At 37.8% G+C, this 27,083-nt stretch overlaps 1 protein-coding gene and 1 long non-coding RNA gene across 14 annotated transcripts in view; both read right to left on the bottom strand.

Annotated features, from left to right (window-relative positions):
- Positions 1 to 3,845: 3,845 nt before the first annotated feature.
- LOC110354263 (uncharacterized) lies at positions 3,846 to 8,250 on the bottom strand. 2 transcript variants are annotated; one of them, XR_011803352.1, is made up of 5 exons: positions 8,106 to 8,250; positions 7,890 to 7,929; positions 7,634 to 7,781; positions 6,758 to 6,893; positions 3,846 to 6,090 (listed from the first exon to the last, which is right to left on the bottom strand). It is a non-coding gene; the product is annotated as an uncharacterized lncRNA (long non-coding RNA). The 2 variants fall into 2 exon arrangements; XR_011803351.1 differs by lacking the exon at positions 7,890 to 7,929.
- Positions 8,251 to 17,160: 8,910 nt separating this feature from the next.
- Positions 17,161 to 27,083, bottom strand: part of LOC101797191 (protocadherin alpha-C2) — a 167,746-nt gene continuing 157,823 nt past the window's right edge. For 11 of the 12 annotated variants that reach the window (XM_072023607.1, XM_072023610.1, XM_038186302.2 and 8 more), the window contains one exon: positions 17,161 to 19,549. In XM_072023607.1, coding sequence (XP_071879708.1) covers positions 19,239 to 19,549 — 311 coding nt within the window. In that variant the 3' untranslated portion in view covers positions 17,161 to 19,238. The remainder of the gene's footprint in view (positions 19,550 to 27,083) is intronic. The other variant, XM_072023606.1, reaches the window with a different exon arrangement.

Here is a 27,083-nt window from a genome sequence, read left to right as displayed (position 1 = left end):
TCTAAAATTTGTCAAGTTTTGCCACAAAGCTGTACTTTAGCCAACACTGAAGTTATTTGTGCTAGTCCAAAAAGTGTTTCTAGATAAAGTGTGTTAAGGTTAAAGAAACAGAGGCAGTCAACCTAGATAACATCAACCACATAACAAAAAGTATTAAAGTTAAAGAATATAATTTATTTTACCAATAGTAATGTTTACAACAACATAATCTGTTACATAGATCATTTTGAAATAGCCTAATATTTTGAAGGAAATTAAATTCAGGCTTTGACAGTTATCTGTTCTGAAGATAAGAGCTGGGGCCACATTGATTCTCTGTAATAACATTCTGAACTCAAAATGCAGAATTAAAACTTTCAGTCTGGCAGCAAGAAAGCAATGTTCATCTCTGTCAGACTGGTATTGTGGCTGTCTTATAGACAAAAAGGAAGATATCAGGTTCCTTATTAAGAAAATGGAATAACAATGTACACGCTTAAAGTAATGCTTGGAAAGTGTATATACATATACTTTCCCCATATATGCAGTAACACATTTTTAAAAGCAAATGACAGTGTCTCATTTAATTATATGCTTTGTGGGATATGTATGTAGGAAAGCTGCATTGCATCACATAGCTGCATCATATAATCCTGCCCACTATTTTTCCGAAGGGAAGAAAATGCATAAATCCCCTTTTTGAATAGATTTGTGAATGATGGAGGAAACCAGAGGACCACAAATGCGTCCAGCTGATGATTAGTCCTTGTCTATTTATGTGTATAAAAGTATAGCTATTGCTCAACTGACCTGAAGAGGAGATTGTGCAGTACTCAGAAAAAGTTGAAAAGCAAATCACACAATTGCTTGGTGCCATGGTGCCAAAGACACCGATTTGGACATGTTTTCCTTCATGTCTACCATAGACCATATTACTCCCCATGAGGGGAGTAATCATTCACCCCTTTCCCCCCAAGGGAAATTATTCAGTCAGCTTTCTAGTTGCTCTAGTGCAACAAACCTGAGTCCTAAGCTCTGAAAAGAACTGTTGATTGGGAGGGGGATATATTGAACATAGGCTGTGAATATAAAACAAGCAGATTATTTTTTTCCCTCAGGTCTAAGAAAAGATTCATCTCTCAGCTGGATAGTATAGTACCTCTCAGTTCTGCTGGTATTTCAATATCTCTGAGCACTTTATAAGCTTTGTAAATCTGCCCCATTTGATAGCTCACTTCAGCATATGCTGTTCTGGTAAATTCCTGGAGTACAGACTCAACTCAGTTAACACTAGAATAGTTTTACCAAGACAAGCCAGGGCTCCCCTGGGGACCCAGGATAGGGTTCTTCCTCAGGCTTATCTTCAGAAATGTCAAACAAGTCAGCACCACCCCATCCCAAAGCAATACCTTTTATACTCTGCTCAGAAGCATGTGTGTGTGTGTATATACATATATATGTATATGTAGTTCCTCGTATCCTCATAATTTCTGGATCCTTCTCATTACTGCTCTTCCTGACAATACATCTGTGTTTTGACATACACTGTGGAGTTAAAATGCAGATGTGAAAAAAACGCATCTGAACACATCATCTCTTCTTGAATAGTCAACTTGATATCCCTCATACTACTGCTCTCTACAGGGGCCTATGCCCAGAACAATTGCAATCAGGACATTTCAATTGTCCAATATGCCTTGATGTCTCAGCTGACTATCCAGAACATTTATAAAACTACTTCCTTCTTCTCCTTTACTTAAAGGAGACTAAAACTACCATGAAGAATAAAAAGTAAGGGAGATGTAGGCTTCTTTGATTAAGAGCAAAATACCCTTGAGCAACAAAATGATGTGAAGTGGTCATCAGCAGGACAGAATGATTCACACATGACGGACACTGTGAACCGTGCAGTAAAAGGTGCTTATCGTGCACAGGAGCATCCAATTACACAAGCACCATTGCTCCTGCCTTGTTCCACTGTGCTGTAACCTGTGATTACAAGGAAATGAAGTTACAGTGAATGTATAGGGAAATCCCAGATTGCTGTGACAAAGAAAGGGGGCATATAAAGTAGGGGCTTGTGTTGTAAGAAGTGGTTACCCATTACATTTTCTTTCCTTCACAAAGAAGTATAACTCTTAATACCATCTCCTGCTTTTAATGATCCTGATTTGACTCTTGACATTTACAGTTAGCAAACAAAAAAGGGAAATCTCATACAATTACTGCATGGGTTAAACTACTTAAAATCTCTCTGGTTTAGCAAGCCAGCTTTGAAAGTGGCTATGTGATCTTAAGCTTTCACTGTATGTAATCCGTTCCAATTCCTATGTTTGCTATGGTGAGGGAATTTTTGTTGATGTTGTTTCTGAGGAGATAAAGAGGGATCTGTTATCTCTTACTGTTATTTCCTTTCATCCACCTGTTCAACTGACATCCACACCTTCAAACTCCTATCACAGTGTGCCTTCCCTCTGTTATACTGTTAAGTTTTCTGACCTGTTTTCTCTGTTGACCTTAAAGAGTATTCCCTCTAACGGTAGTTGTTTCCATGAGAAAGAGCTGGGACCTATTTCCCAGACATGCTTCTGCTGTTTTTTCTTGGTTACATGTAACAATTCTGAGAGAAGGCTTTAGCTGATATGGTATTGTTACGTTCCAAATTAATGGTCCATGGTCAAATCTGGTCCATTTCTGGCTAAAGAAAAATGCATCTTTTCACATATACTTCCCAACCTACATTATGTCTCTGTTAGCTTTTTTCTGCTCCTTTTCCTCCAAAAAAATCTTTGTGAAGATTTGTGCCTGGCGTTATCTTCTTATTCCCCAGTATACTTTCTTTTCCTGATGCCATATGGACCAACAGTAACTTTTATCGACCCATTGGTCCAATTCCAACTCCTTCCTCTTCTGTTTCTCTCCCTCTCCCCCCAACTTTCAACCTGATACTTGACTTTTTATGCTTGAAATTACAGACAAACTTCATAAATCAACCTGGTTACACCCTAGAAATTACTTAGATTAAATCCATAAGTGATTGACCAAGGAGAAATTCAGCATTTAAACTAAAGTTTACTGTCAATCTGTGATGACATTTCATATATATACTCCTACAGAAGTCTATCATGGGTCCAACTCCATAAAACTGCTTCATTAGCACTGTGCCTGTTTCAGTAATGCACACTAAATCTTAACTAATGCCAAACTAGAAAAGGGAAAAAGTGAAGTTTTGGGGCATTCAAAAGAATCTGAACATTTTGGGAAGGAGCCTGAAATAAGACAAAATTTCATAACAAATTGTTCAAAACTGTAAGGTCTGGAAGATGAGAGTAAATGTAGCAGAGCAAAATGGGGAAGTAAATGGGTAGGCAGTGCTGCAGAAAATATCTGGGGTTATAGTGATTCACAGACTATGAAATACCACTTTCATTAAAAAAAAAAAAAAAAAAAGGAAAATTTTATTTTTTCATTCTGGGATATATTATCAGAAGTGTTGTATGTAAGACAAACAATGCAATTCTGCTTTACTTGTTACTAGTAAGAGCTTCCTGCTTTCGGCACAGCATGTAAAGAAGCCTGGGAATAATGGAGAATAACCTGACAGCAAGAAAAACAAGATTCTTCAAAAAGCCACAATATTTAAAGAAGTAATTTAAGAACTGGAATGATGTTGTTAAATAAATAAGGAGGTTGAGAGATGGGCAGAAAAATCTTCCAGTTTATCAATGTGAAGACAGTGACTGGTCATTCAACGTGTCCTCTGGAGGAGGGCAAGAAGTAATCGGCTTAACTTGCAACAAAGAGGATTTAGTTAACATGTTAGAAAAAACTTGCTACTTGGGGCAGTTAAGATCTGAATCAGGCTATCTAGGGAGGTGATAGGATTCCTTTAATACAAAGATTTGAGAACAGTGTTGTTTGATATGACAGGGATTGGAGATACCTACAGTTCATATTTCAAGTGAGGTAGAAGAAATTTTGATAATCCCTTGCATCTTTGATATAATTTTACCACTGCACATACTCTACATGCAATGATACTAGACAAGAGCATGCATCTGGCCTCACACTGCCAGACCTTTGACCCCAGAGTTGGCAGGAATTCTTATGAGAATCTTGCTATAGTGTTTGTTAAATTATATCATTGAGTGTATTCCAGTCGTCTTTGTTATAACAGTCTATTAACACACATGTTGACATGGATCATTAGCAGCAGTATTCGATGACAATGCTTCATCCAAAAACAAAAACAAAACAAAACAGAGAAGGGTATTTAAATAAATTATTTCAGGGCAGACCCTGCTAGAGCAGTCAATGGCTTTGTAAGTAAGTTGCTACTCTATCTTTGACACTGGACTTCTCCAACTTCCCAAATTCCTGTGGAAAATAATACTCACAGAGAACATATCACACATATATTTTGAAGTCATACATTTTCACACATGATTTCAAGCTATTTTTTTTTTTTTTTTCAAGCTAATTTTTACCTATAAAAGTTGTTTATGCTTTGTCATGGTTATGTCTTATTAACCATGGAAGTCTTCATTATTGCCACATGACATTGGGTGAATTCTTACTGAGCTGCTGTGACACAACCTCCTTTTCAAATTGGCGGAAGCTGTTAACTATGACAAGAGGCAAAAATAGTACATATGACGAGACTTTCAAAGGAGTTTATTTCACTCCGCTGAATACGAAAGGAGGCTCAAAACTTAGACTAGATGCAGAAATTTATATTGGAGACTTCTCAGATTAGGTGAGAATTTCCATTATATTTTCTAAGTCTTTCCCATGCATTCCTAAGTTGTCTTGTAACATGAAATACATAAACACTAGTTTATGTATTTAAATATATTAAACAATATATCTTCTTTTAATACATAAAATATTTGATTCTTTCACTACTGAGTATAAAACACCTTACTAGACCCTTACTATGTTGCAACTCTACTCCTGTACTAATCAGAGAACTAGAGACTGCTGTGATGGGAGTTTTTAGAACACACATGAATAAGGACAGACTTAAATTCTAATCCCACATGCCTTATAGATTTTGTAGAAGTCTATGACCTGTCTGATGTTAAGTGGCTTGTCTAATGTTAACACCACACACAGCTGGCTTTGTTGTTTGTTTTTCTGGTACTTACTAATAACCATCAGCACATAGTCAAATGGATTCTTTTAAAAATATTCCTCTAAATAGCTTTGAATGTGCTTTCCCACATAGCAACATGTAGTTAGGGCCAAGGCTCCTGTCCTTAATAATCCTAGCCCTTGAGGCAAAAAAGGTGGCCAGAAGGCCAGTTTTGAGAATTCTTCAGAGGAAGCTGGAATCAAAGGGGGAAAATTCATTCTTTATGACCTTTATGTTCCATGTTGTCTTTTATAAAATATTTTGGTATCTAGAGAATTCTTATCCATTAACTTCTGCACTGCAGGACGCCATGGGGCTGCTACTTTCATTGTGGTCTGCTGCTTTTTGTTTTGTGGATTATTTTGTTGTTTTTATGTTTATTTTTCTTTAAACTCTCTTGGAGAGGCTGCTGCTCCCCCACCACCACCTCCCTGGAGCAAAAGCAGTCTTTTCACAGCTCTCCCATTTACATCTTTTTAGTGCCCAGTACTGATCACCAGTGAGTGGTCAACACATTGCTGACTTAGTTCTAGGGGCTCTGTTTCAACATGCAACCATATTTTCAAAGACTTCACTGCTATCCCCTGTTCAAATTGTTTATATAACATGAGATGCTAGATCAAGCTTGTATTCACCCAGGAGGTTCTTGCAACAAGCCTCACAGATAAGACTACAGCCTGGCAGAGTTAGAATAAAGCCTGTGGCCTCTTCCTAGAAATGACAAAACTACTTTTGCTAGGACATTGGCTAGGAAAATTGTTATACTTTTTTTTTAAACTAGTTACGCAATATTAGTGTGTTTATATTTGAATTCAAAACAAGTTGGTATCCTATTTATTGAGTGCCTACTTCCAAGAATGCAACTGGCCTCTGACAGGCCACCTTTTGAAAGCGTCATCTTCTCTATAAAGAGCTGCCTCATCTGCTCTGTCAAAAAAAAAAAAAAAAACAAAGCACAAAAACAAAACAAAAAAAACCTTATTACATTAAGGAAGAATTAGTAGCCTTTTCACAGTTCACATGACTTCATCTTTCACACAGTTCTGTTTGAATTAAGCATACCGAATTTTTCAGTGAGACTCGTATGTTTGCATTTTCATAAGCATAAAAACTTACTGTGTGATAAAAGGAATCATTACAGAAATGGAAAAAAACTACTCTGAAGTCTGAGAACAGTTGAATGTGAATATTGCAGGTTTCAGTAACATGGTTTTATATCCATAATTGAGAGTTAAATTGTTTAGAACGATTTGCAACACTGGAGATTATGCGAACTAGCCTAAAAGTCTGCATGTCAGAAAATAGCAGATTTCTTTTAGAACAAGTACACAGGAAGAGCTTTAACTTCTTTCCTAATTCTGAACAGAGAAAAGAACTCAAAACACAGTATTCAGACTCTAGACCAATGTCTAGATATGTTAGGTCTCATATTATAAAAACCCTTCCTGGGATTTCTCATGAGACAAAAATGACTTTTGGATGAAATAACTTTTGCATAACAAAGATCATAACCAACGTCAAATATTACTTGATAGTTTGGTGATTTCTTGAACTATTCCTTGCATAACTTTAGCCAGGTAAGTAGTCAGCTACATGATCTGAAGAGATTTCCACCCCCCACACACCCCCTCTGAAGAAGGATACAAAAAGGATTTATCCTTTAAATGGAAGAATGGACACCCTCAAGTGATAGCCCATCTCTTCTAAAAGCACTCAGTTGGGTTGCCCTCCATGAACGTTGTTCTTTCTTGTTGACTGTAGAGAGAGCCTAGTCAAATGGCTTTGAATAAAAAACAACCAAAAAGCTTTAAGTAATTATTTCACTTTTGGATGGCTACAGTCCCAAACAAGAAATCACTGATACTTCTGTACTTATTTTTTAACTAAAAGGATGACCATAACTAAAAGGATGACCAAATTGTTTTTAACTGTTTAACATACATAACATATCTAGTCTCAGAGATGTTACCAGCTTTTCAAGCAACAATTGGTTTGAGGTCTGCACAGAAATAATTTTCTGCTCCTTTTTGAAATAATTATTACCATAGAATCACAAAATGGCAGAGGTTGGAAGGGACCTCTGAAGATCACTTGGTCAAACCCCCCTGCCAAGAATAATATCTATAACACATTGTGCAAGATGGCACCCAAGCAGTTTTTGAATACCTCCAAAGTCGGAGGTTCCACAGCCTCTCTGGGCAACCTGTTCCAGTGCTCTGTCACCCTCACAGTAAGTAAGTGCCCCCTCATATCCTCATATTCAGCCAGAACCCCCTGTGCTTCAGTTTGTGCCTGTTGCCTCTCATCCTGTTGCTGGGCACATCTCATGAAGAGACTGGCTCCATCCTCTTGACATCCTCCCATCACATTCCTTAAGTTTTAGTGAAAATTCTTCTTCTTTATATATATATATATATATATATATATAAAACAAGCAAATGTTTCAGATACAAGAATCTCCTGAGTTGCAATCTATAGCTGCCATTTACCCAAAAAGCAAGTGTGAAGTCAGAGATGCACCTTCAACTCACTCGTTTCTTCATAGCATGAAAAGCACATACTCTTTAGGACAAAGAGAACAAAGTAAGCCCTGTGAGTGGCTGATGCACTAGAGACTGATTTAGTCGGAATCCTTCCTGAAGTCCCACAATTCTCTGACATCACCAGTCTGGAATGGTACATAGAGAGTTGAATATGGTGTGATAACTCTTTATTCCTTCCCTCCCGCCCCCCCTTTTTTTTTTCATAAGTAAAAATAATAAAATTAACCACTTACAGATAGCAATTTCAGAGCCTGAACACTTGTGAGCACTTGTCTTTTGTAAGAGGAACAAACAAATCAGTGTGATGCATTTGTTTACCAAAAACAGGGAGGGAAAGAAAAGAAAATATTTAAGCTTCTTCCTAATATTTAACACTATAACAACCCCAACAGTTAATACTAAATTAGGAGTTTATCCTTATAGCACAGCAAATGACAATATAAACTTACATGCATACAGATTTACTACCAAGGATTTACAGCTGACAGCCCACAAACTCTAAATAAAATGTATATTACTGGATAAAAGTGAATTTAAAAACAAAAATGCATGTAGAACAGAAAAATGAAGAAGTCCCCCAAAACTAAACAAACATCTTCCCTTCCCTTCCCCCCAAACAACTTTTCCACCTATAAATGCGTGCTTCCATTGTCACTCATTAGGCTAATAGTGTTGATTGGAGCAGGTTTTGTTCAGCTGATGATGCTGCAGCTCTGATTGCCCTTTAAGCTTTGTGCTACCCATCATTGGTTAAAGTCTATTAGATGTTTAAACGACCTTTGACTCCTGTTGTTATGTTCTGAGCAATGTGATCCCAAGTAGTTTTAGATTAAAGCTATAAAGTGAGAGGAAGAAAAGGAAAGTCAATTAACCTATCAGTGTCCCACCCCAAATTCAACACAACAGACCTGTCAGGTCACTCCTGGTGCAGAGTTGAAAGCATTGCCCCAGAGCATGGGGGTGGAGGTTGCAGGTTGCAGGGCTGAAAGTGAAAACTAGGCTACAGTGATGTAAAGGAAAGGCTTCAGAACTGCAAATATTGGGAAGTTCCAATTATAGAAGTGAAAGTACTGTCAGCAAGCTATCCTTGTGTATTTTGGAGGATGTCAATGTTTGAACTTCAACCTCCAACAAGCAGAATTACAACTAAATATTTTGTAGAGCTATTAGGTTCTTAAGATTTGTAACTTTCAAACTTTTATTCAGTAGGTGTTTTCTTCTCTCTCACTTTTTTTTTTTTTTTTTTTTTTTTTTTTTTTTTTTGTGGCCAAATTACTCTCACATTTTTTTAAAAAATGCATTTTTTCCCCTTCCTTTGTTCTTGAGGTTTGAAATGTCTGAAATAGTTCTTCTTTCCTAGCCTGGAATATATTAACCTGTGCAATAAAAGAAGCTAATCTGTCCCTCAAATGACAAATTCATTCAAAAAATAATATATTTTCTTCTTAAAAAATGGCAAGAGCAAGAAGTGAATTAGATAAAACATGAAAGGATCAAATTTTGAAGTCTCAAAATACAGAAACTGTGTTAGTAAGAAATAAGATTTATGACCTGGATCAAAACAGTAAGCCCAACTTTTGCTACCAATGGTATTCAATTTCCAGATCAGCTGCCCTGAACAATAACAACAAAACAAAATCTTTGAATGTTTTTAAAACTTGGGTTTTGTTGTTCAGGATGGGATCTCCCACACAATGCACACTGCTAGTGTATAGTCAGGGGAACTACTGGGTATTTTCCAGAAGTCTTTAACTTCTTAAGCAAGAGGCTACTTACAATTGCCAGTAATGGGGCATTTCTCTAGCAGCAGCAAACCTGTGTAGCTGCACTTGCATTCATTTATATGTAAGTCCTAGAGTGAGCGCTGCCCACAGTGATAGTGTACAAAGAGCAGACGCTTTGTTATTAACATTGCTTGGATCAAAAAGAAATAGTGCCTAGTAATGCTTTGAGTCTATGCCATAGTGTCTTTTCTTAGCCACTTTCACAATGAGTCATGATGATCAAAGACAGTGATACAATCACAGTAACCTTTCTGGACATATTTCAGGAAGATCCCCATCTATGTGGCTGTGGAAGAAAATGTACTGACTGAGAAAAGCAGTGTATGTAATGCACTGTTTTCAAAACATACTGCCAAAGGCAAACTTGCTCACAGCTTCTATCATGGCCTGTTGCATTTTTTGTTAAAAAACAGAGGCTGATGAAACACCTTGTGCCATTTGCCTATTGCATGTTCAACATTCCTATTATATTTTTGTTATTCTTCTTGTCTTTGTCATGCAGAAGACAATCTTGACAGCATGTCTATGTTGTGCAGGAGATGTCCTAAGCAACCAGTCAGTCAGAGAAATGTGAATTGTCACATCTCAAAGAACTGAAAATGGAGAAATGGAATAATCATAGCTAAAAATCAGTATCTTTAACTCTTTCATTTCTATTCACATTGATAGAAAAGTTTGCTGATATCTTATCTGCAATTTCCTCCCACTTTTTTTCATGTGTCAAAAGCTCCAGTTCTTCTCTAATTATTTTTGACGCTTTCTATGAGGCTATTTTCTGTGAACAGGATGATCAGAGCTCTTGGGGATAGGAAAAAAGTATGTCATGTATATAATCTAATATTAAAACAAACAGTTCAGAAGCACTGTACTGATTATATAAGTAATTGAAAATGAAGCCATTGCAAATTTACTAGACTTTTGCACCAGGGACTTGAGATACTTGAAAGGATTTAGGATCACATTTGCAGCAACATATATGTGGACTTGACTATTGTGCCATTTCCCTATATCCACCAAACTGCATTAGACAGAGGCATGATATTGAGTATCACACTTCATAGTGACCTGCCTGAAAATTTCAGTAGAATTAGAACTTCTACACCCTACTGTCAATATAAGGGTAACTGCGTGTAAGATAAAAAGCCCTGAGAGGCTGCAAGAGCTTCATTCTAGAGAGCCTTGAAGGGGATCAGATATTGTTAGATAAGCATCTGTCAAAAACTAACAATGATAACACTGATAGGCAGGTTTTTAATGTGTATGGATTTTCACTAACTACTGGTATTTTTTAACATTTTGGCCTAGAAGCTTCACCTGAAATGGTTGTTCTACTATTTTAATTACAAAATAAATCCCTGCTGTGATAAGATTACAGTCAAACATACAAATTGAAATAAGTGAGCATGAGTTAACATGTATTTATATTTTTGCATGTGTAAATTGACCTGGAGTTGATGGCAGGTGAGACAGATATTTTCATTTGAGAGCCAAGTGGTATGAGACAGAATATGGGGCAAGGAGCCTGAAATTTGTGCCAGAAAAAAATTGGGAAAAGTATTGTGTGCAAATAAGAAAGAATATAGCTATGGATTTATGAAAAATAAGTCTTGTCACATAAATGAAATACAATTTTAATGGATCAACCTGATTTGTAAAGAGAACGGTGCTAAAATATGGTACTAAATAATAATTTGTATGCCTTAATCTTACATAACACTGATCGTATATAATAAAGCTGTAAACTCTTTATGAAATCCTTTACAACAGAGAAAATAAAGCAAGTGTAAAGAGAAACCTTTCATCCATGAAGGATCTTTCTCTGGGAGCATCTAAAGGGTTTCTTCTTCACCAAATGCTGTTAAAATAATGATGTAGAAGAAAATATAATATTATCTAAGGAAAAAATAGAAAATGTGGTAGAAAATAAGGCACTGAGTTCAGTTACTCAGACTAATCTGAACTGTTTTGGAAGGTGGAAAGCAACTGAAATGTATTTCTTTTGCTATATCCAAAGATGTGATTTTACGTCATCATGAGTTTAAGTCGTGTCTGACTGACTAGAGTTGTCATATGTGTAACTGCCATGTACTGAAAAGAGCTTTGGGTCAATAAATGAACTTCCACTAGTAGCTAGCACTCCATGTGTCAGCTAGGATTGTCTCTGGATGTATAAGTGCTGGCCATGCACATCAGAGAAGGACTGGGACAGTTGTTTGAAGGAGGTTGAATTTATTTCCTTTCTAACTCTGTGTCTCTCTTTGGTCCACTCACCTTTATAGAAGGCTAAAAACCTGTGAGCCATCAGTTGCCAGAAAAGAAGGTTAACAGTTTTTCAAAACAGTTTTCTCAAACAGAGCTTGAATTAGGTGGTTGGGTAGAAGAACAGAAGAGAAATGGACATGATTGACCCAGACAGGAAGAATTTGGACAGTCTCTTCAGTTTGAAGGTGTGCCCAGACATGGGTACAAATACAGTCTTGCTGGACTTGCCCAATTCTGCATTTTCAAACAAGTTGGAGGAGGCTATGAGGGCTGAATTGCATGGTTTTCACCACCAAATCCTTTGTTTTGTTTTGTTTTGACAGTGTATAGAAAATGCAGGAAGAAGTTACACCTCCTATGAGTTTTAGAGAGGAGATAGGACTTGTGCAGCTCCTACCAGTGCACCTGGAAGCCTACACAAGAATTAAGACTATTTGGAAGGGATGGAAAGGGGAGCAGAAGGTGTGTAAGCTCTCAGGGCAAGTACCAGCAAATCACAATTTGCCCTGTGGGTGAGTGAGTATGAGGGCATCTAGGCTGTTTTCCACCATAATCCCACCATTGATAAGCAGCATGGATGGATTCTTGCAGCCAGCCCTATGTCTTTACACAGAGCAGGTAACACCAACCCAAAGCCCACAGGCATCTACAGTCAACAGTATAGATATGTTTGGTGGAACATATACATTTATATGACCCTGTAGAGTGAGATCAGGGGGCATGGGAAAGAACCTTTGTGTACAGGAAATTTTAGTACATATCTCTGTGTTGGAGAGGGACAAGACTTAGCACAATACAGCACTTTTTCACAGCCTATCCTCCAGGGTGTGCAGCAGGCCTACAAGTGTTCATAGCACAGCATAAAATTGGGCTGTATGTGCTTACATTTACTGTCTGTGTGTGTCCTACTTATTATTTTGATGATCAGAGGGCTGGAGAACCTCTCCTATGAAGAAAGGCTGAGAGAGCTGGGGCTGTTCAGCTTAAAGAAGAGAAGGCTGCAGGGTGACTTCACTGCAGCTTTTCAGTACTTAAAGGGGGCTTGTAAAAAAGATGGAGAGCAACTTTTTTGCTCAATCATATATTGACAGGACAATGGAGAATGGTTTTAAACTAAAAGAGGTGTGATTTAGATTAGATATTAGGAGGAAATTCTTCACTCAGAGGGTGGTGAGGAACTGGAAGAGGTTGCCCAGAGAGGATGTGGATGCCCCATCCCTGGAGGCATTCAAGCTGAGGTTGGATGAGGCCCTGAGCAACCTCATCTGGTTTGTGATGACATCCTGGCCCATGGCAGAGGGGTTGGCACTAGATGGTATTTGAGGTCCCTTCCAACTCGAGCCATTCTATGATTCTAAGATTTTATACAGTTGCACAATTCTGGTAAACACTGCAGCACTGAGTGCTTCACTATGAACTCACTTGCTGTAGGGGTTTCACATTTAAAGTTAATCAATGCAAAATTAACTGCACCATCAACATTGATTGGGTTATGAAGGCTTTTTTGTTATAGGAACTGCAATATCATGTTGCTTCCATTTTTCTTTGCATTAGCTGTATGCACGGTAATGAATGCCAGCACCTATGTAATTTGGCTTTGTAGATTCATAGGGGAAGCCCAGCAGTGCACATAAGGAAGGAAGTAACGATACTTGCCAGAAATTTAGCTATAAACAACTGGAACAATATAACTCACAGGTCAGCAGTTCCTGCCATCAGACAGTGTTGACATTTGACATCTTTGCAGACAGTATGGGCTGCCCAATTGTGAAAGCTTGTTTGACCCAGGGGGCCATTAGCAAGATCAATAGGCAGAACAGGCCCTCCCTCTGACTGCAAGGAAATGTATTTAGTGTCCTGGGTTGACCTGTCACACTCTGAGTCTCGCATCTTCTAACATTGTGGAAGAATTCACCTACACAACATCCCCACAGTTTCTTGCTAATAAATACTTTAGGCTTGCTGTCCTATTTGCTTGTATTGCTGTCCAGAATTTCACCCTATGTAACCATCTGAGACTTCCTCTTGTGCCTGTGAAGGAAGACTGAGGATAAAATCAAACTGGTTTCACAATTTTGTGCCATGTCCTCCCTAAGAAGAGAGTTAGGTGCTTGTTTCTGCCAGTGCTCAGTGCAGTCACCCTTCAGGGTAATATGCAGCTTACCTTCAGGATTGTATTTATATAACTATGTATGTATATAATATATATATATATATAACTGTGCTGAAGTAGATTAACAAAAGGTTGTTAGATGTCATTGTGTAAAGATCAAGGTAGTTTTTGAGATGCTTACAGACAGCTTAAGTTCAGTCATATCAGGAGATTTTTGAATCTACAAGTAGAGGGTCTAACAGAATTTACACAGCCATTGGTTTAGGCAGCTCCTCTCCATTCATTTTTCTGTCTCCAGTTTTCTGGATCACTTTCTCAAATGTCATTGCCTAAATATTTCCTAATCCCCTTTCAGGCATCTAAGAAGACAAGTAGAATTTAATGTTTTTAAGCTTCTCCGAATATGCAGTAATTAGTTGCACCCCAGTTAATTTCCACACTTAGGTAGGGACTTGAGCTTAGTAAAGGTGAGCCTCTTCATCCCGTCATCACAGGGCCATGGTGCCAGCTGAAGCTGACCACAGTTGGACTTCACAGAACCTGGGAACTGCCAGGTTGGCATAGTTTGTCCATGCAGAGCCTGAACCTGCTGTCCCAGCCCAAAAGATTGAGGTCTTGGATGTTGTTCAGTTGTTCACTCATTTCTCCTTCAAAGACATTTGAAGGAAGAAAGCAAAGGATTTCAGTATACACTTATTCACCAAAGACAAACTTCTGATCAAAGTGATACTTCTGCACATTTACAGGGACTTTAAGAGAATGTGGGACTCTTGGCACTATCTTAGAAAAAGTATCTGTGTCAAGCAACAGGCAGTAGTTCTCAAATGACTAAGTAACAGCAAAGCTGAGGAACCAGTTCCTTCTTTAGGACTCAGATGAGTGCCTTCATGAGGGCCTGTCTTAAGGAGCCACAAAACTGATGCTAGGGAAGAATTGGATAAGGGAAGAAAGATTGCATATGGTTTATTTTACTCAGATGTTGACACAAACTTGGCATGGAAGTAGATTAAGATAAGCAAGACCAATTATGTAAAAGGCAGTGATTGACTTTACGTTTTAAAAATGCAATTACAGTTTAAGAATGGGTGATTTCAGAAAGACAGAAAGTTCTAACTGAATTGTTTGCTGGAATGAAGCTGGAAGAATTCCTGAAGCTGGAGTCATTTTGTACCTAAATATGTTGTATGTTCATAAGGGAGATAATAATACAAGTTTTCCTGGAGGAAATATTATTTATTGGAATTTTGAGATTTTCATGCACCAGAATGGGCAGATCAAATTTTTGACCATCCAACATGAATTATATAAATTGTGGTCACTGTGTCATGTAGTAATACCCACCATTCTATAAAGGTATCTTACTCACAATTCCCCTGGGAAAAGGTCAATTAACTATACAAGGATTTTTTACAAAAATAGAAGTGTTTCTTGAAACACATCAAGTGACTGAAGAGGAGGAGGGAACTAATGATGACCCTAAAGGATATCACAAATGACTTCAATTAATTCCATAGTAGATTTTTATGTCTGAAACCTGGAAAATATGCTTTGGGTTCTACATTCTTTCCCTTATGTAAGATCACTGGAAAACTTTAATTGGAGCCTCATCCTCTGATGTTCTACAACCCAAATTCTGAGCAGAAAGAAACTGCACAAGACTATGTCTTAGATGCCTAATGTAAAATGAGGTATCTTCTCAACAACAGAATATAATTAATATGCAACATATGTCAGCCTTAATCATTATAAAAGCCCAATGGTTTTGGCCACCAATTTTGTATGCATAAAAACAGACTTCTGAAGACAACATGCTCACAGATAACATGTAGATTCTGAGAGGAATCAATTGTTCAAGTGATAAAAAAAAATAAAAAGTCCAAAATGATAATTTCCTTGTTAACAAAGTCTGCAATGTATTTTGGTTTGCTAACTTTATTAACAGTAGAAGGATAAAAGAAACTTTAGTTACTTGATTCTTGTAGGTTATGGCCACCTCTGTTCCTCATTTCTTATTGAGTGGTATTGAAACAGTAATGCCTGATGCTCAGCCAAATGTATTACCCTCATTATGATGTGTAACCCATAGTCCTCCAAAGGCACTTCATGCCATGTGTTCGTCCTCTTCCTGGACATCCAAAATCAAGGATGACAATGGTATCACTTGCATGCTAGTTTTGAAATATACAAATGTCACTTATGACATCTCAGTATACCAGTTGCACTGGAGGATTCATACATGGAAAAATCTTTAAAAAAATCTAGCGAGGCACTTGATTCCATCTTCTCAAAGCACAGAGCACATCTGTGCAATATACATTCCACTTTTGCAATCCAGCCTCTTTTTAAACCTTTCCAGCAAGAACATCTACTTTCTTATTCCTTGACAATTTTTTTCTCTGTTCCATCACACCTTCATACTGTGGTCCTTGCATTCAGACATCATGTTTTTCTCTACCAGGCTATGCTAGCATACAGTCCTCCTGCAGTAATCACAGAATCATATAGGTTGGAAGAGACCTCCAAGATCATATAGTCCAACCTCTTACTTAACACTAACAAGTCCTCCACTAAACCATATCACAAAGTTCTAAATCTAAATGTCTTTTAAAAACCTCCAGGAATAGTGACTCAACCACTTCCCTGGCCAGTCCATTCCAATCACCCACAATGAAGCCAGCATTGGTGAATATACTTTCATGTTAGAAAAGGCAAGTTAGAGGCATACTGCGGCTCCTGATTTCTTCTGATAGAAGAAAGTGTTGGAAACTATTTTGATAAGACCAAGGATGAAAAATGAGTGAATCCGTTTGTCTTATATAGAGGAAAATACAAGTACTCAAAAGAAATATATTTGATTAAAACCTAAAAATAATCAAATGCAATAGATTCCTGTAAGATTTAAATCTTTGTGGTGGATTTTTGCCAGAGGAGTTGAGGACAACTGCTTTATGACCTACACTTAAGTACAATAGTATCCTGTGTTTTGAAGTTATCACTGTAACTCCAGTTTAAAAACATTTTGGGAACTGTTTTATTAATCACCAAATGTAAAACAAACAAAAAAACAAACAAAAAAAAAAAACACACAAAAAAAAACAAACATACGCACACACACTAAAAAACAAAAACACCACCCTAAGTCTAAATTTACATGCATAGCACAGTTGCATATCCTTTTCAAGGCCAAATTAAAGAACAGCTCCCTCCCCAAATCTTAAGCTCTTCCCTCTCAGCAAGCCTTTAAAACTTAGGGATCCTCTTTCTCAAGCAGCATCTTTTTTATTGCCATTAAAACAAGAGTGGTAGCTACAGAAAACTAGATAGACCACATGAGGCCATTGCTGGTTCACATTTTGAGGTATTAATTCTTTTATTAGTGCTTTACCATCCGTGATGTTTTAAGACTTGCAGCAGATTTTTTAAATGAATAGGAATTGACCTGTTCTGAACAGTCAGCTGTTTGGAAACTTAAAACATCCAGGACATGTCTCAAGGAATCCAGTTACTCGCTTTGATCCTAGATTAAAAGGACTGTTTGAAATTTCAGAGCTATGTAGTTTTTACATGGCTCCAATTAATACGACACTTGAGCTTTATTCTGTGAATGTACAATGATGTAGAAAACTCTTTGGAATTCCCTCATCTGCTATATTATTTTTAAAAATACATGTATTAGTTTTAGATCAACATCTTCAATCACATTCAGAACTCCATCCTATCCTTAGGTTTTGTAATTCACAGAGCTTTAGCTTCACAGGTTATTACCAATAAATCCCAAAATGCATGCATGGATTGATTTAAGAAAGATATTTTACTTGTGTTTCATACACACGCACAAAAAAAAACAAAACTGATAATCAACAGTGGCTTAAAAAATTAACACTACTTCACTTTTTCACAAGTGTACAAAAAAGAAATAATGAATTTACATTCAACGGTAAAGCTTAAAGTCCACTCTAATAATAGTTGCATTGACATTCACATACACAAGCACAGAATAAATATTTCAGGATTCTTATAAGAGCATACAGCATACATACAGTACTTGAATTTTACATAAGAGTGTTAGTAGGGTCAGAAATTCATAACCGCATAGAAAAAGTAAAATTAAAATCAGAAAAAGTTGTGTGGGAGGTAACACCAAGGTACTGCACAGAACTAGCAGGTTATATAAATCCACTTGTGTGAGGAGTTTTCTTCTCCTTCATATTAGGACAGTTTCTTTGCAAAGGTGTATTCAAAGTGCAGATTAATGCAAAAAAAATAAAATATTACTGTATTTATTAATACATGCAAGAGGCAGCCCCCAAGTGACCCGACAGAATAAAGCTGTTATTGGCAAGTGGCCGATATAATACAGATGTTTCAGGCAATTTTTCTAAAGCACTTTAATAGCAGCAATCATAATTTATAATGGCTCTAGACTGACTTCTGTTTGGGTTAAAGGGCATCATATTTCTTTAACATTTACAGCTATATTTCTTTATAAATAAATATCTCAAATAACAAATAGCATAGTTAACATTTCTTTTTTCCTCTCTTTTGCATAAGTGTCGTGGAAAAACTCTGACTTTTTCAGAGACATTATGTGCAAAATAATGTTAGAGTTGCAACAGGGACACAGAGCATCACAGTCAGTTACATTCCTGGGATGTCAGCCCAGCCCTTCTTATTCTCACAGGGCTAGCCTTGCCAGGGTAATGTAGGGCTTTAAAGGACGATTTTCCCAATGGCTTGCTTGGTAGAGACATAAAGTTTATGTCATCTTAAAGAGCTGTAAATGTGAGGTTTTATTTTCAGGAGTGTGTAAAATACATCATGTATAGGGCTCAGTATTCCCACACAGTGACTTCCCAAGGTTTGAAAAGTCTGGTCATCTTTCAGACATTTCCTCCCCAGCCTGAACATCTTTGAACATGTATGTTCATTAGGTGTTTACTTTGTTGCATATTTACCAGCTCTTCTTGCGTCTTATAACCTGGTCTCATATCACCTAGCTGACATCTGCACACAAAGATTTCCAATCAGATATAGGGTGCACCATATTAAAAGTTTTAAACCTGTCCTGTAAGTGTCATCAAGACAGGAGCACAGGAACCACAGTGCAGAGATTCCAACCTCTCACTGGCTGTACTGTGAAGATTCTCCTTTTCGGCGTAGGAGAAAGGAAACTTGTGTCTGCTTTTTAGATTCTGAAAACAAGCCAGAGTGGAGAAAAAGAGTTAACACCAGACTTAATAAAGCTTTTTAAGACAAAACCTATTAAGAAATTTAGACAGACACTCTGAATTTCCTGCTGATTTTCTGAAGTCTGTACATACAGGAAATTTGTTAACAGTAGGAAGAAATTGGGAGTTGCTACATAGGAGAAATCTGCCATTATTACAAAAACTGGCTAAGTGGGTTCTTTCAGTATAAACCCCTCACTGATCACTGTTCTCAGTAGTGCTGTTGCCCTTTTCTTTTTTCTCCTGAGTCTTGTTTCCCTTCTTCTTTTTCTTCTTTTTCTTGGTCTCTTCCTTCTTGCCAAAGGTTATGAAGTCACTTTTGTCAATTTGGCTGTTTGGTGGCTCCTGCCGGATGGAGATGATTGCAGGAGATCCTGGGATAATGAATTTGTCTGGCAACTCACCAGGACCACCTTGTTTGGGATTGCCCGGTCCAAACTTAAAGGTCCAGCTGTTGCTGTTCACACCAGCTCCCACGGGGGGGGACACCTCTCCTGCCTCAGGTTCTGAAAAAGTCAAGAAACAGCAAGAAAAGCTTAAAACATCAGTACATACAAGCACTCAGTGAGTATCAGCTTCACGTTTGAAAGCTATGGCTTTAGCCTGGGTCTGTGCTGACTCTTGGTGGCCTGGCTGCTCATCTGGGTGTTACTGGCTGGTTCATGTCCAGGCTGCTCAGTGCTAGCATGCGCAGATTCTTCCCACATATTGCTCTGGATCCCATGTTGTGCCTTGAAGTACAACTGTTCTCAGTGGTTTTTTGAATTTGAAGTGCTTGAAATAAGAGATCACTATTTCATACAGGCAAATATAAAGTGAAGTTCTATCCCCAGCTTTAGGCTTGCACTATGAAGCAAATTTTTAATTTTGCCTCCATGATTTTGCCATGTCTGACCCAGTGAGATAGACATTTTTATGTGTGTTTCTCTGGCAAAGATATATATTGAGTATATAGCACAAAGAGATGCAACACAAATCAGGCTCTTCACTAGTCTTAAAACCTGCTTGCTTTCTTTCTTCTTAAATGCTGAAAATTATTTGTAATTTACATAACTCCAAAATTTGAATTGTACCAAAATATTCACTTTAATATATTATTTTAAGTACTTAAGTAACAAGGATTCTGACCAGGTGAAAGCTCAATGCTTGTGCATTGATCCTGAAGCCCTCCAATCTGATGAAAATGTTCTTATCTACACCCTAGAAGTGCAGTATTGACCTGTCCATTTGTAACGCTACTAGCCATACATAAATTCTTGCAATACCACACAAACAATGCCAATCCCATGGATCTGGTTAAGTCTCGATATTGTGCTCTGCATCAGAGCTGTCCAGCTGAACAGGTGAAGATATCGAGTGGGGAAGAAGGGAGTGGGATCAGCATTGCTGCAAGGAAGGGTTGGGAAACTGTCACAGGAAGACTGCATATCCCTTAGAAGAGAAGGCTGGACACGGAAAGAAGAAGAAACAGAGAAATCCTAGGTCTCACACTAGTGAGAGATGGAGGAAGAGGAAACAAATCAGAAAATCTAGGTGGAGATCTCCAGTGTTTTGCCAGACAAGAGGATGCTATTCAGTAAACCTCAGCTGCTGACTGTTCTGCACCCCTGTAATAGCAATGAACAATGTTGCACTTCCTTTAGCAACCACTTCATGAAATGAGCAGTATCTCCTGTATTTCTGACTCTTTCAAGATTATTCATCTTCTGTAATGGTATTCATAGAATTTTCTATGTCATGAAATAAAGTGTATGTTGTGTGTAGACATAAGACTCTTGATTCAAAAGCTAAAAGACACATTTTACTGCTTGACAATCTTTTTCTCCTGCCTAGCAGAGAAATACACTTCTGAAAAGCATAGTTCTCATTTATTTCATACTTATGCAGTATGTCCATGTTACAGAGCCAAAGGAATTTGTATACTTGATACATCAGCACTGTCTCTGAGACTGTCTGTGTAATAGGTTTGTCATAGGCAATCTTTTTAACAAAGGTGATATGATTGTTTTTGCAATCTGGTCAAGATTTAATCAAGATTTACAAGATTTACAAGAGCTTCTACAATTCTTTTTTCTCTAAGACTGCATTTGATGATGAGGATTTGACTTTATGTCAAATAAAGGAAATGCAGAAGTATTTCTGCATTTCTCCAGGAAATGCAGAAGTATTTTAGTGACCTTAACCTAATATCCCTAGTGTAAAATATCTTTTTTGAAGTTATTATTAATGTGAAATTTCCTCTATTTTATCAATTGTAGCTTTTCTGAAAATTTCCTATGACCTTAACTTTCAGCTTCAGGGTGTTTTTTTTCCTATGTTTCTTTTTGATAATGGAAATGTCCTAACAAGTCCTTACTTACTAAACACATTAATATGAAACAGCTTTCATTTCTGCTTAATAGAGTATTTTGGTCAAGTACCTTTCAGATTGCTTTTGTTTCTTTGAGACCATAAATTACAAAGGTGAACATCGTGTGTCTTGGTCCATTTCCAAATTATTATTCATTTGTCTCTACAGCAATTTAAAAAACGTGAGCTTTCACATCACACACAATAGATTAAGGCCTATTTGACAAATAATCACTTCTTCCTTCCCAAAAAGCCCATCCAGCATTCATTTCAAACAACATTGGCCCAGACCCAATTCTCTTTTTCTGTTCCTGTCTGGAAAAACAGAACAAAACAAAACAAAACCACAATCAAACAAAACAAACAAGCAAAACACTGAAGGTGACATCAAACCATTTTTGAACCATCCTTGCTGTGGCCAGTAGAAGCCCTGGAACAGTGAGTAGCCTAAAAACTGTTTTGAAGTTTTATCATTACAACAGCACTCAATGTACCTCATTGCCACCACTGCACAGCCAAAAAACATTTTTTGCTTTAACGTGTGCCAGTGTTATTTTTATGTGACCATATTCAGTTGGAGATACAACATGAAGCAATGATAGTGACTTAATATTATGCAATATTTACTTAATATTTAATTATTTAATATTTACCCATTTTACTACACAATTATGGTAACTTGCAAAAAGCATTTAAGAATAGAAGATATCCTCACAGTGCATTATCTTTTTTTTTTTTTTCCTTGAATGAAAATCCTTGCCAGGCTAACGGGCTGCACGTACACTCCTGCATTACTGAAATCTAATTCAGAACAGGATATTGACCCTTTAATCTGGTTCTGCCCAGACAAATCCACTCACCAGATGAAGTCAGAAACATTTATCACAAATCCATCTGGTATAATGCATACAACCACAACAAACCCATGATATCAACCCTGCAATCAGGATTCTGTTCACCTGAAGACTAAGGGCTTTCCTGTATTTCTGTGTGTTTTTTCTCCCCAGCCCTTGAATGTTTGTTGCCATACAAAGCAAGCATATTAATACTCCTTAATACTCACTAAGCCAAAGGAAACCAATTATCCTTACAGCAGTGTGGAGCGCTCACATACAAAAAGAACGAGACAGACAGAATGTAATGAGTTAATAGCCATCATTTCCTAGCAATGGGGCTTCAACAGCCTCCTCAGGAAATTTCACTTCTGCTTGATTTACCTGGCAACATGTGCTTTTATCTGGATTGACAGGCTGTAAGGTCACAGTTCAGCTGTCCTAAGAATGCTGTATGTTTAGGTATTTCAGATCAAGAATAAATGTCATGTACCACCTAGTTTCCCAAGCTCCCTTAAGCATCTCTTCTGTTTCCTATCAGCAGGAATTTAACAACAAAAAACTTTCCACTTGGATGCTATTTTGCATTTAACTAGATTAATTGTGCTTCTCTTGCATGTTTTCTGGATCTTATTAAATGCTTTAAAGTTACTAAATTTAGAGGAATATCTAAATAAAGCAAATTCCCCAGCCACTGAATTTAAAACATTAAATTTCTTCTGACAGCTACATAGGTGGTTGTTTTATTTTACCACATGGCTTACATAAAAGTGCAAAGACTGGCCATTTCTTGGCATAAATCAAAGGATTACTTTGGAGACTTTCCCCTTCACCTCTTTGCCTTTTTCTCAAGGAATACCGCAGTCTTCATGTTGAATAACCAAATGATTAATTTTTAAAATGAGTGCATGTAGCAGAACTCAAAATCTAGGCTGCACCTGCACCTCCTGATGCTTCCTTGCCTGTGTGTATGCACACTAAAATGGAAAATGAACTTTTCACCCCTTCCATTTTTTCATACTATCGAAATAAAAACGTCTCAGTGGACTTTAAATGGAATCTACAACTTCTGAGATTGAGGAATATGAATCTCATTGTAGTCCATGAATTCAGTTGTGAGGAAAGGATTTTTAGGTTGTCTTTCAAAATACTTCTTTTTCTGTCCAGTAACTGTTACCTGAAATGCACAGACAGACTTGGATGCAAAAGAAAAAGAAAAAGAAAAAGAAAAAGAAAAAGAAAAAGAAAAAGAAAAAGAAAAAGAAAAAGAAAAAGAAAAAGAAAAAGAAAAAGAAAAAGAAAAAGAAAAAAAGAAAAAGAAAAAGAAAAAGAAAAAGAAAGAAAAACCCAAATCCTACAATCACACAGCTGAAAGCTTGAACCATTAGAATATGGTGTCTAGCTATTTTTTTCTTTTCCAGAGTCAATTACAGGTCATATACTGTAGTCCTCCACCTCTCACAGGGCTTGAAAAACATACAATCACAGTCAATAAACAGGTGTTCAAGTCCTATTTGCTCTGAAACCACTTGATTTCCTACACACTGATAGAAAGCATCGTGCAGGTGGTATAGGCTTTATGGTCCCAGAAAGGAAGCAGGCTGCAGGTGAGATATGTCAACCCACTGAGCACATCTTGTGTGCTCCAGGCAGTCCTGGTCTCAGCAGGCAGGTTTGTCAGAGGTACCTAATTCTCCCAGTGCCCTGGGCAGGGAGCCCATGTACCTACTACAAAGCATGGGGTCTCCAAAAGTGAGCCCATGGATACTGTAGGCATCTTTTTTTCTTATTATTCTTTTTTTCTTTTTTCTTTTTTTTTCTTAGATGCGATCCACTTCTAACTTTTGCCACCAAAACAGTAGGCATCCAGTCTAAACTGGCTAATCTACTTTTCACTATAAAGAGAGACAGACATACTCAGAAGGCAGTTCAACTCACCTTAAACACCTATTTGTAGCTGCATTGAATTTTCTTTGCTCCTTTCCTCTTTCTGCTTGAGTTGTCATGCCTTTGCTTCCTTAACTACAGATAAAGCCTGGACAGCCAATATAAACTAGACAGTTGTGTTCTGGGTAGCTAATGCAAAATGAGATTAATTCCATGCTTGGAAGCAAGCTAAGCATGGCTCAGGGCATGTTGTACTAATGACAATGCCAGAGTGTTAAAAAAAAAAAAAAGTTTGAAACTAATCTCTTTAACAGTGGTTTAACAGTGACAGCCACAAAAAAATCCTGCACAACTATCTGCAAGATAAGACCACTTTCTCAGCCCTAATCCATCCATGGGATTTTCATTTACGCAGGCATAGGCATCCTCTGTTTAGAAATACCAGAGAAATATCTGCCATGTTGTGATGGTGGCACCATTTCCACCTCTTAGAAGACTGTTTTAGTTATGACTGCAATGGCACAGGTACAGCTTAGTTCTTAAGTGACACTCTGCTGCAAAATTCCAAAGTACAGGTCTGTCACGGAGATTTCCAGTGCTGTCTTTCCAAAGGCAGCATTTGTGAATTCACTCAATTGAAGGGTTGGCATATACCAGCTTGTAAAACCACCCAAGCTCATATGTAAGTGGAACAATGTTGAAATGCTGAGTGATGAGTACAAACAGCCTGAAATTGAGATGTCTTCTAAATGTAGGGATAAAATGCCTGTTCACAGGACATGGCATCTCTTAGCTCACAAATCAATAGCCCATCAAGCCTAGACAAAAACTGCAGTTTCTATCTCACTAACTTTTTTCTCTCCTTTGTGAGGAGTGCATGTGTTTTCTTCCTGTCCTTGCATAGCCCCACAGCTACAATCTGGTGTTTATTAGAAACAGGTGGTGTTCACTCCCATAATGCGAGCTGGCCATATATCCTGAGTGTCATGTACATCGTCTCTACCTCCTATGCCTCTGCTTCTTTCTTAAAGAACCATTGTCAGAAGGCCAGCTTGTGTTAGAACAGATGTGCCCTGCTCAAGGGGAAGGAGCGAAAAGCATTTTTGTGCAGCTCTGTCTCTCTGCAGAGACATTTTTGACTGTGTGACATCCTCGGCCAAGACAGCAGCTTGCTTTCTGTTCACTGCTTTGTCTCTGTCTTAAAAATTTTGGTGGCTCATGGACATAGAAGATCATTAGATAAAAGCTTCCAATCAAACCATCAATTATTATTTAATTCAAAGGAAACCTTTTAGAATTTTTTTCTTTCCTAGCTACCAGAACATGTCAACTAAAGCTGCTGTGAGACTAGGAATAGAGGAATAGTCCATCATTAATCACAGACCCTTCTGTCCCCAGGTCAAAGTAGCAACACGCATTAATTAAATGAATTTATTTAAAATTGAGATCAGGCAATAAGCAGGAAGCAAACTGCAGAGAAAGCTAGTCATTAACCTGATTTCTCCCTTCCCTGCCTCCTCTGCTGATGCTGTACTGGCTGCATTTTCTGCCTCTGGCAGGCTTAATGAATATTCATTGTTATAAAGAGCCTGACATTCTGCACTGATTCTGAAGCAGCACATCAAATGCAAACAGTGTGCACTGAAAAACCCTCCCCGTGTCATTTGGAGAATCTCTGCAGACATTTTGACTTCAGTGATCATCCCTAAGCCTTTTTGGGATTAAAAAGCCCATTTAATCTTTTTTTTTTTTTTTAACAAAAAAAACAAACAAACAACAACAACATAAAGCAAGCAAAAATCCATCAGCAGCATGATAAAATTATATATTGAACTAAAAGGAGTGGAAATGATTCAGCCAGAACAAAATTTGAACTGTTTTAACTATCAGTTCAACAAACAATCCTGTCCATCTCTAAAGACAACGCTAATTTGGAATCTTAAAGGAAAAGCAAATAAATAATTCTCACTTTCTGCCCTCCCATCTGTTTGACCTGTTCTGCACTAACGACTCATAGACAGGAGGAATGAACAAAAGGTAATCTTTTCCCCACTGAGGAGCCTGTAGCTTTAGTCCACTGCTTGACTTTAAAGTCAGTAACATTAAACAGGGTAATTATAGCACATATGCTGTGGGAGATCCGTAACTCCCCACTGCTCCAGCTGCAAACATCCAGCTGCAAAGCAGGGGGTAGGCATGGGATGACTTCCAGCTCAGTCTCATGTTACTGTCCATGGTGACTCTTATTTTAAGTAAAATTACCTATCTCATTATAAGAAAGTAATCTTACATCACTTTGTGTTAAAACAATTGTCTCAGATACCAATTAGCTCTGCCTGCATATTACAAGATATGTGAAAGCAAATATTGATCTGCTGACCACACAGCCTGCTGTGGCCAAGAGCACAACACACAGAGCAGCCTCAAGCTCCTCTCACTCTCTTACCACAAAAAAAGACTTCTCCTCCTATGAAAACATCAGCCTTCTTAGGTAATATCATTCTACTGCTGTAACTGTGCTGTCTTGCTTCCACAAACAGAAACTGTTTGAGAAAGCAGCTACCTGTCCTTGCTCAGGACCCAGTTTAAGGCTTTCCTCACCAAAATGAGGACTACACTTGTCTGCTGCATCAGTGCGCCAGCATGTACACAAGCCCAGGCTTCTCCAAGTCATTCTGCCAGTCTAATCAGATGCTGGACTCTGGGAGTTGCAGCATATGAATGTTTATGATGCATTGCAAAGATTTTTAGGGTAAGACGATGCCTGCAATCTACAGTAGATGGATTTTTATTTGAGCATTTCACCACATCTGTGGCCAATAGTGATCGTTTTTCACAAAACCATAGAACGGATTGGGTTAGAAAGGCTTAAAGATCACCTCATTCTGTCCCACCTGCAATGGGTAGGAACACCTCCCATCAGCCCAGGAAGCCCGAAGCCCAAAGCCCCATCCAGCCTGGCCTTGAGCAC

This window comes from Anas platyrhynchos, chromosome 14, assembly GCF_047663525.1.
Source record: "Anas platyrhynchos isolate ZD024472 breed Pekin duck chromosome 14, IASCAAS_PekinDuck_T2T, whole genome shotgun sequence".
Taxonomy (NCBI): domain Eukaryota; kingdom Metazoa; phylum Chordata; class Aves; order Anseriformes; family Anatidae; genus Anas; species Anas platyrhynchos.
The sequence above is the reverse complement of the archived record's forward strand: the minus strand, read 5'-3'. Positions and strand labels throughout refer to the sequence as shown.